The following is an 11,993-nucleotide window of genomic DNA, read 5'->3' on the forward strand; positions in this document are numbered from 1 at the left end:
AGCTTTGCAACGTTTCTCTGGTGGTTTAGCACACCCTGCCTGCTTTCGGGGGGCCAGGGCTGGGCTCTCGCCCTGCCGCTGGCGGGGAGCCGGGGTGGCCACGAGCCGAGGGGCTGGCAGTACCGGTGTGCCGGAGCCTACAGCTGGGTTTTTTGGCTGGCCAGGGCCACAAGAGTTCGCTCAACCCCTGGCCAGTGGCCAAATGGCATGGCTGGGTGGCTGCCAGCGCTTGCATTAATAGCTGCCAGCTTGTGGTTTGAGGTCACCCGTTCTTTCCAGTCTTTCATTTCCCGCCCCCCCCCCCCCCCTTATTTCATGCCTGTAATGACACCGAACAGGCAGCAGCCCTGCCACCCCTCCCTGCCTGCACTCCTCTTTGCCAGGCGAAGCTCTTTTGCTTTCCCTGGAGCCAGGATACCATCACTTCATGGCACCTATTGAGCATCCCCAGATGCCAGGAGGGGACATGCCAGCATCCTGGGGGACACCTTCACCACTGCGGGGCTCTCCCCTTCCTCGGGACATCCCATGGCGGACCAGAAACATCCTCCCAGCCACCCCAAAGCAAAAAAAAAAATCCCCAAGGCCAGCGTGCAGAAGGCTTGTGCCAAGGCACAGCCCCTCACAAAATAATTTGTAGCTGCCGTCATTCCCTGCCAAGGGCTTTGGGAGGGTTTTATTAGCAGCTTGCTATGAATAAATCTCCCTTTTCATAACACACCGGCCAGGGATAAATAGCTCTGGGGAGGTGAGGCTGGGCTCCGGCCGCACGCCCTCTGTCCCTCTGGGGAGGGGAATGCCTGGAGGGAGGGTGGGATGGGGGGGACCCCCTTGCTCCCCGAATCCCCAGGGATGCTGGGGCGAGGCATCTACTTGACGCCTCCTGGGCTCGCTGCTCCTGGCAGGAGGGCTAGGTGGGGCCCAAGCGTGGATAATGCATGGGTGGGACACGCGTGGGGAGAGGGGGACGCGAGTGGAGGGGGAACACGAGGGGGGGGAAACACGAGTGCGGGGAGACACCGGGGCGGGAGGCGGGGAGGGCACCCCCGGACCGCCAAGGGATGCCTCCGGCGGTGTAGGAGCCGGGGGAGGAGGAGAGGAGGAGGAGGAGGAGGGCGGCGGTGCTGGCAGCGGCCGCCCCCGTCCCGCCGCGGCCCGCCCCGCCGCAGCCGCCGAGCACCGGGCAGGCGGAGGCGGCGGCGGCGGCGCGTATGGAGGCGGCGGCCCCGGCCCCGGGCGGCGGCCCCGGTACCCTGCTGCTCTGCCTGGCCCTCGCCTCCGGTAAGCACAGGGCACCCGAGGCGGCGCGGCTCGGCACCGGGGTACCCCTGCCCCGCCGCGGTCCCGGTCCCGGGCTGTCCCTGCCCGGCTGGATGCACCCCCGGCGCCGGCCGGGTGCTCCCCCCCCGTCCCGGCCCGGTGTCACCCCCTGTCCCGTCCCCGTCCTTGCTCTGCCCCAGCCCGAGCTGGTCCCGGTGCTGCCGCTGTCCCATCCCGGTGATCCTCCACCTGCCTCCCGGCCCCATCCCGGTGCTCCCCCGTGCCTGCCCTGGTGCCACTCCATCCCATCCCGCTGATCCCCCGTATCCCCACCCCATCCCACCCCATCCCCATGCTGTCCCTGTCCCATCCCGGTGCTCACCCTGGTGTTTCTCCAGTCCCATCCCGGTGACTCCTTCTGTCCCCCGGACAATCCCATCCCACGCCTTCCCCCATGCCCAGCCTGGTGTTTAGCCAGTCCTGTCCCTGTGCTCCCCCACGCTTCCCTGCGCCCATCCCAGTGCTCCCCCATGTGCCCCCAGTTCCCATCCTGGTACCCCACCACCACCCCATCCCAGTGCTCCCCCACGCATGCGCTGGCTTGGCTCCAAATCCCTGAACCCCTTGGGGCCAAGGTGTCCTGGCTGGACCCTGGAGTGGGGCTGGGATGTTTTTACCACCTGTTGATGGGACACTGCGCATGGATGCCCGAGTACCTGTGCTTTGCCATCCTTGGCAGCGCTGGGGACGGGGGATGCGAGGGGGGGAGCCAGTATCTACTCCGCACGTGCGTGACTGTCCCTGTGTCAGTGCCTAAGTGTGTGGGAGGTGGGCGAAGCAGGCAGCTGCCTGCAGCTGCCTGCTCAGGGCTGGCAAGAGATAGCCGGAGGTAAGGCTGACCAGCAGCCATGCTTGGTGATACCCCACCGGCAGAGAGGGCCAGCCCCGGGGTTTCGGGGGAGCCTTCCCCTCCGCTGGGAGCAGTTTGGGTTTGGCCCTCTGGCAGAGCTGGTGACAATACTCAGCAAAAAACCTGCCAAACCTGTGCTGGCAGGAGGAGATCAAGGGTGGCCGACCTGTTCTGGGGCTGGGGTGCCCATCAGGCCAGGCAATGCCCTGGGTGGTTGCTCTCCTGCAATCTGTGTTTTCCCAGGGGACCATGGAGGGTGTTCCAGTGAAATAATCTGGTGTCTGGGCTGCTTTCCTGGGTTCTCTCAGGCTGCTTGGGAAAGAGTGCAGCCTTAGAGATCAGAGCCAGGCTCTCCGTGCATCAAATCAATGCGGTTGCTTTGCACCCACAGCTCCTGGGTGCTGAGATCGGGGTGTCAGGGGAGGAACACACCCCCCGCAAGCTGGGGGTGCCACCAGGGCGGTCCTTGCCAAGGGGCTGCCAGCCTGGAGGATGCCAAAGCTCTGCATCTGGTTGCAATAAGGGTGGGGATCTCATCTTGGTGGGGATCTTTCCATGCCGAGCTGCGAACTCGGTCACCGGGGGTGAAGTCAGCCTCCCGCCCTGTGCCGCTGCATGCCCGCAGCTGCTTCCCAGGGGGGCAGCCGCCCTGTGGCTCATCCCCTGGCTCCCGCTGGGCAGCTCCCATCCCGCTGCCTGGCTCAGACCTGGCGGTGGGATCGCTCCCCTCCCCAACAGGCTCTTTCAGCCAGGGAGGAGTTGCTTACTGGTGGGGAAGCCCCGGCAGAGGCTCAGCCCTGGCCTCGTTGCAGCTCTGTTACCCAAAGCACGTCGTTAGCGCAGCGGTGGCTATATATAGCCAGGAGGGATGCATGTGCTGGGAACGTCTCTGCCGTGGGACGGGGGGACGTCGGAGGCTTGGCCAGGCAGCACCCTCCCTGCTGCTGCCAGGGTGCCGAAGGGCCTGGTGGGAAAACGGGTACTGGGGGACGAGGCTGCCCAGGCTCAGCTGCCCAAACTCCCCCCTCTCCAGGAGGCCTCAACATGGCTGAGCTGCAAAGTGCACCCACTCAGGCTGGGATCACCCCCCCATCTCAGCGTCCCCATGGGAGCCATCCAGCACCCTGCCCCATCAGGCAGGACCTGTCCTGCTCCCCTGGGTGCCACCGCAGCGGGGTAAAATCACTGGGGAGGGCTGGGCTGGGAGCAGGGCCGTGCTGAGTCAGTGCTGGTATGCCAGTGATCCGGTTACCGCCGCCGTGACATGCAGCTGGCCCTCAGCTTCGTCCCGTGGCCACAGCGGGCATGGTCACCCCTTTCCTGGCTTGGTTCGTGCTAGGCATCCCATGCCCTGCTGCAGCAGTGAGCGATGTTGCAATAGGGATTTACTATTTACACACTGGAAGCAACTGGGCTTTGGTGGGCGCTGAATCGCAGCACTGCTGTCTCCTCGCTCCCATGGCTGGTACGTTTTCCAGGGGCCCTGAAATCCAGGCTCTTCAAAAAGGGCAGTGAGGTGAGATGGGCCTCCCTGGGGATCCCTCCCTGAATTCTCCCTAGGCAAAGGGGCTGCTGGCTGCCTGCAGGCAGGGCTGTGCCCCCCAAAACCTGCCCCACTGGCTCCCAGACCCTCGTGCTGGGGCACTGGTGGGTGGAAGAGGCAGGCGGGGACCAGCTTTCCCTTCTCCTCATCCCTGGGGGAAAAGCTGATGATGCCAAGGAGGAATGGGACCACGGGCACAGCTGCTGAGCCCTTTGCCAGTCCCCTCCCTCCGGCAAGAGCCGGGAGAGCGGCTGCGGTGGGGCGGTGGTGGTGATGCTGGGGCTCTGGCGGAGTTCCCCCTCTGAGCCACCCCCGCCGTGTTTCAGGCTTGGCGTTTTCCAGTTGCGTGGGCGCCGATGCCAACATCACCGCCGGGCACAGCATGGAGGGGCTCTCCTGCAGCGCGGCCGAGAGCTGCACGGGTAAGGCGGCCGCGCCGGCGCGAGGACGCTCGGGGGAGCCGGTGGTGTTGGAGGGGAGCTGGGCGCTGCAGGGAGAGGGCCGGGATGGAGGACGGACAGGGTGTTTTGTCTAGTGTAATCATGTGGCATCCACCGAGCTGGGAAGCAGCCAGGGCTGGCACGCCACGGCCAAGGACACACGTGCTGGCGGCTCTTTGCAGCTGGCCAGGCTCAGCCCTGCCGTGGGGGTGCTCCGGGATGCTGCTGCCTCCAGGCAGAACCATAACACGTTGGGGGGGATTTCTTTGTCCTTGTCACCCCCAGGGAACGCGACGCAGCTGAGGCAGCAGGGTCACTTCTCCAGGTGCCCTGAGGAGTACAAGCACTACTGCGTCAAAGGCAGATGCCGCTTCCTCGTGGCTGAGAAGGCGCCGGCTTGCGTGTAAGCCACCGCCGGCGGGGATGCGGCGGCATGGGGCAGGGATGCCGTGCCCATCCTCCCCGGGGGTGAGTGGGAGGAGGGGGGCACGGGCACCACGGCGGTTTTTCGGACCCCCCCCTCTGCCTCCCCTGTGCCGCGGGGCAGGTGCGAGCCAGGCTACACGGGGGCTCGCTGCGAGAGGGTGGACATCTTCTACCTGCGAGGTGACCGGGGACAGATTGTGATCATCTCCTTGATCGCCGCCATCGTCACCCTCATCATCCTCATCGTCTGCGCCTGCCTCTGCAGTCAGTACGTGGCGAGGACGGGGCAAGGGGTGGGAAGGGAAGGGGCAGCACCGGATTGGGAGCAAATCCTGCCCACCTCCGCTGGCTTGGGGCAGGTTGAGTTTGGGCTGCCCTGTTCTGGTGGGACATGGTCTGTGAGGGTGCTGGGAGGTGGATGGGGCATCGCTTTGGGGCTGGAAAGCACGTGTGGTCCCAGGCAGAGCTTCTGCAAGTGGAGGGAGGAGCAGCAGCGCTGCGATACCTCATTCTGCTTCTTCTCTTTTTTGGTTATATTTATTACCCTTCCCCTCAAGCCACTGTCGGAAGCAGCGTAGGAAGAGAAAGGCAGAAGAGATGGAGACGTTAAACAAGAATTTGCCTCCCAAAAGCGAGGACGTGCTGGAGACGGGCATTGCGTGAAGGTGCGTGGGGCCGGAGGGGGGGGGCGGCCAAGCCCGGGGTGACGGGAGGACCCCCCCCATTGGGGGGCGGCTGCCGAGGCCGAAGGTCTTCCCTCTCTCCGCAGGAGCTCCAGGTACCTGCAGGCGGGTCCGGGATGGCGGCACCGGCTGGCTCGATGGGCGAGGGCTAAAATTGCCAACGGCTTGAATAAAAGGGTGACGGAAAGGTGTCAACGTGTCGCCATGGTCCTTAGGGGCCCCTCTCGCCATCACCCCACCACCGAGCAGGGACGGGGGGGTCAGGCCCACCCATGCCACCCCAAATTCTTCCCCCCCGCCCATCCCATCCCATCCCATCCCATCCCATCCCATCCCATCCCATCCCATCCCATCCCATCCCATCCCGCACCATTTTCCAGCCCTTTTGCCTCCCACATGCGGGGGCCCGGCCTTTTCCCCAGCCGTGGCCCGGCCAACGGGGCAGGGAACGATCTCACCGCTACCGGGACCGGCGGTACCGCTGCGGTGCCGCTCCACGGGTCCGCCAGGGGGAGCCACCGTGCGGCGGCCTCCGAGAGTTCAAAACCCCCCGGCGGTCGCCAGGGGGCGTCGGGGCCCCGGGAGCGGCGGCGGCGGCGGCGGCGGCGGCGGCGGCGGCGGCGGCGGCGGCGGCGGCGGCGGCGGCGGCGGGGGGGGAGGATGGTCTCCCGGTCCCGGTCCCGGTCCCGGTCCCGGTCTCTCGGGCTCTGTCTCTGCTCCCGGGGGCCTTGCCGGGCTCGGGGCTCCCCGCCTCCGGGTGGCTCCGGGGCCACTTCCCCGCCACGGTTGCTCCTGCTCTCGCCGCTGCCGCGTCTTCCCCGCGCGGGGCTGAGCGGATACCGGCGGCTACCGGGCGTGCTCCGGACCGGGGAGCTGCTGCACCGGGACCAGGTGTCCCGGCTCCTCCGGGGCTCCACCGGGCCGGGCTCCGGTCACGGCTTTCGCGGTCCCAGGTACCGGGGGCGACGCGGTGTCCCGCCTGCCCTGGGCGGCCGCGGGGTCCCAGGACGGGGCCGGGCGAGCGAAACGGGGGGGGAAAGGGCAGAACCGGGGCCGGTTCCTCCTTTCCCTTTCTCCCACCAACCCTGGCGAGCTCTGGTGCGGGAGCAGGGCCCCGGCGCTGCCCGGTAGGTGCTGCCCGCAACTCGACTCGGTGCCCCCCGACCCGTAGGTAGCCGTTGCTGCCCCCGTCCCCTCCCGCGGTCGAACCCCCCGGCTCGGGGCTGGCGGCTCTTGCCGGGACCCCCGGGGGACCCTGGGCGGGCGCCGGCCGGCGGCGGGACCCCGGCTTCCCAGTGGCGGGAGCTGCCGGCTCTGCCCCGCCGGCCCGGCAGCCCCGGGTGAGCGCTCCCCGCCCCGCTCCCCGGTGTGGGATCCCGGGGGTGCCCGGCCGGGGCCCGCTGACTTTCCCGGCGGGTTTCGGCACCGACCCTTCGGCGTCCCCTCTCGGGGGGCAGCGGCCGCAGCTCGGCCCGTGGGGCTGGGGGACCCCGGCAGCCCCCCGCCTCCGCTACGGTGTCAGCCCTGGCTCGAACCGTGACCCGGCGACCGGCCGTGGGGGCCCCGCACGCCGCGTCTCCCGCCCGGTGCCCGCCCGGGGCGGGTGGGGACCCGGCGGGGCTGGGGGTCTCCCGGTGACCCCTCCTGCCGCCGGGCTCCCCCCGGCACGGGCACCGGCTGCTTTCTTCTCCCCAGCTCCTTCCCAGAGCGGCGGCCGGCAGGATGGATCCCTCTGGCCTGGTGCTGGCCCTGCCGGAGCCGGGAGAGCTCGGACTGGTGAGTGGGGGGAGCTGGTGCCCGCTGGGGGGGGTGTGGGGGGAGCTGGTGCCCGCTGGGGGGGGTGTGGGGGGAGCTGGTGCCCGCTGGGCCTCACCCCTTCGGTCCCGTCACCCTCACGGACAATACCCCAGGGCTGTAGCCAGCAGCGTTGGACACTGTTGTAGCCTGGGGCTTGGGGGTGCCTCTGAGCCCAGCCCAAAGTTCTGCTTTGACTAAAAAGTTTCTTCTTCAGTTCAAAACATGCTGTGGCGGGAGCAGAGGCTGCTTCAGGGCCCCAACGAGCTCCTGCAGCCCCATCGGTGAGATGGGGAAGCCAGATGGGGTGTGAGGGCTGTACTGGTGCTGCTGGTGCCTCGGGAGGTGTTGGCGGCACAGGCGATGCCGCGTGGCTGTGCCCACGCCTGGGGAAGGCTCATCGGGGCGCCCGGACGAGGAGCGCGGCCCCGAAGCGGCGAGCGCCGGGGAACACCGGTCACGGAGGACGTGCCGGGTGAGGTGAGTGTCCCGAGGCGCGGCCGAGCGGAGCCGTGCGGTGGGAGCGGGGCGCTCGGCTCCTGGGGCCGGCTGCGCTGGCGGGGCGGCCGAGGGACGGGCAGGGCAGGTGGGGTCCCCTGGCAGGGCTCCCCATGGGGTCCTTGCGGGGCAGGGGGGTCCTGGCACCGGCAGGGAAGTGTCGGTGGGAGCTCAGGAGTGCGGGGCCGGGGCCTGCACTCACCAAGCGGGTTCCCCTGTGGCAGTTTGTGGGCACAGAGGGGTGCCATGGGGGGCCCCACAGTTCCCATCCCCACAGCCCATCCTGAGCCAGGGCTAGGCAGGTCAGTGCTGTGTGTTTGGGGGGGGCTGGGAGGGTCACTGTTGGGGTCTGGCCCAGACCCTGCTGGCACTGGTGCGGTGCTGGTCCCATGGCTGCTGGGCATTGGCCTGTGCTGCCGCTGCTGCCGCTGCATGGGGCGGGTGGGTTTTCTGCCAAATCCTGGCTCTCTCTCACCTTTCTGAGGAGAAACAGGTTATTTCTGGGGTCCCATACCCATTTCTCCTTCCCCTCCTGTCACAGGTGTGCGGTGCTGGGTGGCTGCTGCCAAGGGGACTGAGGAGAGCTCTCCATGCCAGGAGACAGCAGGCTTGCAGGGCAGCAGCTCTGGGGGCATTTTGGGCCGAGCCGTGCTGCCAGGAGCTCAGTCTCATGTCTCTCCCTGTGCAGGGACAGGTGGATGGAGGGGCCCTCATCCATGCTGGGACCCACGTGGGGTGCAGAGCCCCAGGAAGAAGCTGGGCTGCCTGTGCTGAGGCCGACGCTGCTGCCTGCCCTGCACGTGGCCCCGCTCCCGGCTGCGGCTCCAGGTCAGGGCTTTGGGCCACCTTTGTGTTTGTGCGTGTGTGGTGTGTTTTCTTTGTTGGTTTGGGCTTACGCTGTTTTCATTTGTTGTGTTTTGTTTGTTGGTCTGGGCCTGTTCGTTTCTGGTCCGGCTCTGTTTGGGCTCACGTTTGTTTGTGGTGTGTGTGTGATTCGTTTGTTGATTCAGGCTCCCCTTTGTTTCAGGTCCAGCTCCTGGCTGCTCCAGGTCAGTTTTGGCTCTGGTTTCAGGTGCAGCTCATGGACAGCCCTGGCTTGTTTCAGCTCCAGCTTCAGGTTGGTTATTTCTCTCCCAGCTTGCAGGCACTCCAGCTCACTTATGGCTCTGGCTCGTTCATGGCTTCAGGTCGCTGTTTTTGCACCCTTTTTTTTTTTTCACGTCCAGCTCAGGGACAGCTCCAGCTTCTTTGTTTCTGCTGGTTTCAGGTCCAGGGGTTTGGGTCCCTTTGTGTGTACAGGTCTGTGTTTTGTTTGTTGGTTTGGGGTCCTGTTTGTGTGTGTGTGTTTTGTTCGGGTTCCTGGTTTTTTTTTGCTTGTGTGGGTTGCCATGTGTTTGTTGATTTGGGCTCCCCTTTGTTTCAGCTCCTGGCTGCTCCAGTTTCAGGTCCAGCTCATGGACAGCTCCAGCTCATCTCAGCTCCTGTCCATTGTGACTCCAGCTCACCTGCAGCTTCAGGTTGGTTATTTCTCTCCCAGCTTGCGGGCACCCCAGCTCATTTATGGCTCTGGCTCGTTCACAGATTCAGCTCCAGTTTGTTTGTTTCTGCTCTGATTTCAGGTCCAGCGCACTGAAGGCTCCAGCTTGTTCTTGCTTCATTGGAAGGAACAACGCCAACAAAAGAAACCCCAGCAAGCTTCAGATGCCGGTTGTTTTTGGCTCTAGTTTGGGCTCATCTCCTCTGCAATGCCTGTTCCTGTTTAGCTTCATCTCCAGTTGCTTTCTGCCTCCAGTTCCAGCCAATTACAGCTTGCTCAACTGCTCCTGGCTTCTTGCCAAGGTCGTCAATCAATCACTGTCACAAGTTCTATATGAATATGAACTGTCATAATTGTACATGGTCTAAATATGGCCCAATGCCCCTCCCAGTAGCTGTACACACCTTGAATAAAGAGTTGAACAGTCACGAAAAAAGGTCTGAAAAGTGCCGTTTCGCCCAGAGACTATCTCATGCGTTTAATTTTGCCTGGTGCATGCCAGCGTCCCTAAGTTTGGGGAACAACGCGACCGGGGCCCCCACCTCCGGTGAGGGCCCACGCACCTGCCCTCCCCCCTCCCAACAGCCACCAGCCTCCCTCCCATGCCCCAACAGCCTCCCACCAGCACCCCAATGCCCACCTGCCTCCCTCCCACACCCCAACAGCCTCCCACCAGCCCTCCCATCCCACGCCTCAATGGCCACCCACCTCCCATACCCCACTGCCCACCTGCCTCCCTCCCATGCCCCAACAGGCACCCACCAACGCCCCAATGCCCCCCCACCTCCCACCAACACCCCAATGCCCACCTGCCTCCCTCCCATGCCCCAACAGCCACCCACCAACGCCCCCCCCACCTCCCATCAGCACCCCAATGCCCACCTCCTCCCAACCACCCCCCAATACACCCCAACACACCCAAACCCAGCCCCGGGCTTTGGCCCCAGAAACAGCGACCAGGGCCCCAGTTCTGAGACCAAAGCCCGGGGCTCAGCCCCCCACTCCCCTCCCAGCCCCACCATCACCCGCCTGGCCCGAGTCCCCGCAGCCCCTGAGCAGCCCCGGTGACGTGTTGGGAGGTGTTGGGAGGTGTTGGGAGGCCCGGGAGCCCCGGCGGGGCGGGCGGTGCTTGGGAACTGCCCGGGGGGACCCGCAGGACGGGCCCGGCCCCGGGTGGCCGCGGACGGCCGGGCCGAAGTGACGCTGGGGCGTTGGGGGCGCCGGGCTCCGGCCCTCCGGGCTTTATTCGCCGGCGCCCCGAGAGAGACCCGCGGCTCCGCCCGCTGCTCCTCCCGCCGGGGCACCGGCAGCGCGGCCGCCGGGGCACCGCGTACCGGCCCTCGACACCCGCCCCCGGGGTCGCGGCACCGACCGACAGGCCGCCGCGCCCCGTCCGTCCGTCCGTCCGCGCCCCCCGCCCAGCCTCACCTAGGCCCCGCCGGGGGAGCCCGGCCCGGCCGCTGCCGCCGCGGGGCCGCGCCCGGCGCCGCCGAGAGCGAACAAGCAAATGGGGGCCGCCGGCCGCCGGCGGGGCTCAAATGTGCTCGGCCCCGCCCCGCGCAGGCGCGCTGGGGCCCGCCCGGCCGCACCTGGGCCTGGCCCCGCCCCACCTCTTCTCGGCCCCGCCCCGCGCATGTGCACTGGGCCACGCCCACTCGCACACCTGTGCCCGGCCCCGCCCCGCGCAGGCGCCTCCAGGCCCCGCCCTTCCGCGCCCCGCCCCGCGCACGCGCCCCTTCTTCCGCCGCCAGAGCAGCGCCGTCACTGAGCGCGGCGGCCGTTGGTACCGGGGCGGCGGGAGGGACCCGCCCTCCGGGACTGTGAGCTGAGCGATAGGCTAGACCTGCCGGGCGCGTGGTGGTGGGTGGTTCCCGCTCCATGCTCGCTTTTTACCGGCCGGGTCCGGCGAGGTGCGAGTCCGGGCGATCCGGCTCGTCCCCGGGAGTTTTAGGACTGCAGCAACCCTGGGCCCGGTCTCAGCGTTCCCGTTCCGGCGCTACGAGCAGGAGGAACCGCGCTCCGGGGCCGGCCCTAGTCGGGAGCCGTTGGGAGCGGGGACCAGCGGCCCAAGTCCTGCGCTCCCTCCCCGCGTTGCCTGGCCCTGCCCGGGCGTCTGGGCATGTTCTCTGCCGGGGCTCCACCGGTACCCCGGCCTCTGTCTCCGAGCGGGTGCCAACGGCTTCGCGCAGACATCGAATAACGGCTGGAACCTGCCGGTGGGACTGCGGCTGCCTTGTTACCGACTGCCCGGGCAGGCCCCGACCAGGTCCCGCAGCAGCGTCCGCTGCCCATGAGCCCTGACCGCGACCGGGCCGGTGAGGGGCAGGAAGGGGCGTCTCGGCTCCCCGAGCGCCTTGTGCTGGCGGGACTCCGCGGCCGAGCCCCTGCCCCCGGGACTGGGAGTCCGCGGCCAGGCCCCGGCATGGCGACGGGACCGGTCCCGAGGCCCCGGACACAAGGCAGGTTCGAATAAGCTGTAAGCCAAGCCCCAAAACCCCCAAGGCTCAGCCGCTGCTTCTGAGCCCAGCAACGCGGGGTTTTGTTTCCCTTTCAAACTCTAAAGCTGCCCAAATGAGCCTGTGTTTAAACCCCCAAAGCACAGGGCTTAGTCTCTGTTTTTCAAGCACTAACACACAGGACTGACTTAGTCTCTGTTTTTCAAGCACTTAAGCTGCCCAGATGAGCCTGGTTTCACATTCCTAAAACAGCACTTGGTCCCTGTTTCAGAGCCCTAACACTGGCCAAATGGGGGCTGATTCCAAGCCCCAACAACCTGGGCTTAGTCTCTGGTTCTGATGGGCCCTCCTTCCCCCCTCCCAAACACAGGACTTTGTGTCTCAGTTTCTGCAACATGAGCCTGCCTCTGAAAATGCAGGACTTAGTCTCTGTTTTGGAGCTTGAA

General features: G+C 66.7%; 1 protein-coding gene across 2 annotated transcripts; it reads left to right on the forward strand.

The window, feature by feature from the left end:
• Positions 1-1,152: 1,152 nt before the first annotated feature.
• On the forward strand, positions 1,153-5,453 carry BTC (betacellulin). Of its 2 annotated transcripts, none has more exons than XM_064450857.1 (6): positions 1,153-1,281; positions 4,040-4,135; positions 4,439-4,556; positions 4,701-4,847; positions 5,137-5,244; positions 5,349-5,453. In XM_064450857.1, exons 1-5 carry the CDS (start codon positions 1,212-1,214, stop codon positions 5,240-5,242), a joined length of 537 nt encoding a protein of 178 aa, XP_064306927.1. In that variant the 5' UTR covers positions 1,153-1,211; the 3' UTR covers positions 5,243-5,244; positions 5,349-5,453. The 2 variants fall into 2 exon arrangements, with proteins under 2 accessions (XP_064306927.1, XP_064306926.1); XM_064450856.1 differs by lacking the exon at positions 1,153-1,281 and adding an exon at positions 3,391-3,635.
• Positions 5,454-11,993: the final 6,540 nt, after the last annotated feature.

Source organism: Phalacrocorax carbo, chromosome 4 (assembly GCF_963921805.1).
Source record: "Phalacrocorax carbo chromosome 4, bPhaCar2.1, whole genome shotgun sequence".
Taxonomy (NCBI): Eukaryota; Metazoa; Chordata; class Aves; order Suliformes; family Phalacrocoracidae; genus Phalacrocorax; species Phalacrocorax carbo.

What these genes read in the sequence shown, in the direction of transcription:
- BTC (XM_064450856.1), top strand. Translation starts at nt 3,476, where the DNA reads ATGGTCACCCCTTTCCTGGCTTGGTTCGTGCTAGGCATCCCATGCCCT. An exon ending in CGCGGCCGAGAGCTGCACGG is followed by an intron (nt 4,136 to 4,438) that starts GTAAGGCGGCCG and finishes TGTCACCCCCAG; the next exon opens with GGAACGCGACGCAGCTGAGG. An exon ending in TGCGCCTGCCTCTGCAGTCA is followed by an intron (nt 4,848 to 5,136) that starts GTACGTGGCGAG and finishes CTTCCCCTCAAG; the next exon opens with CCACTGTCGGAAGCAGCGTA.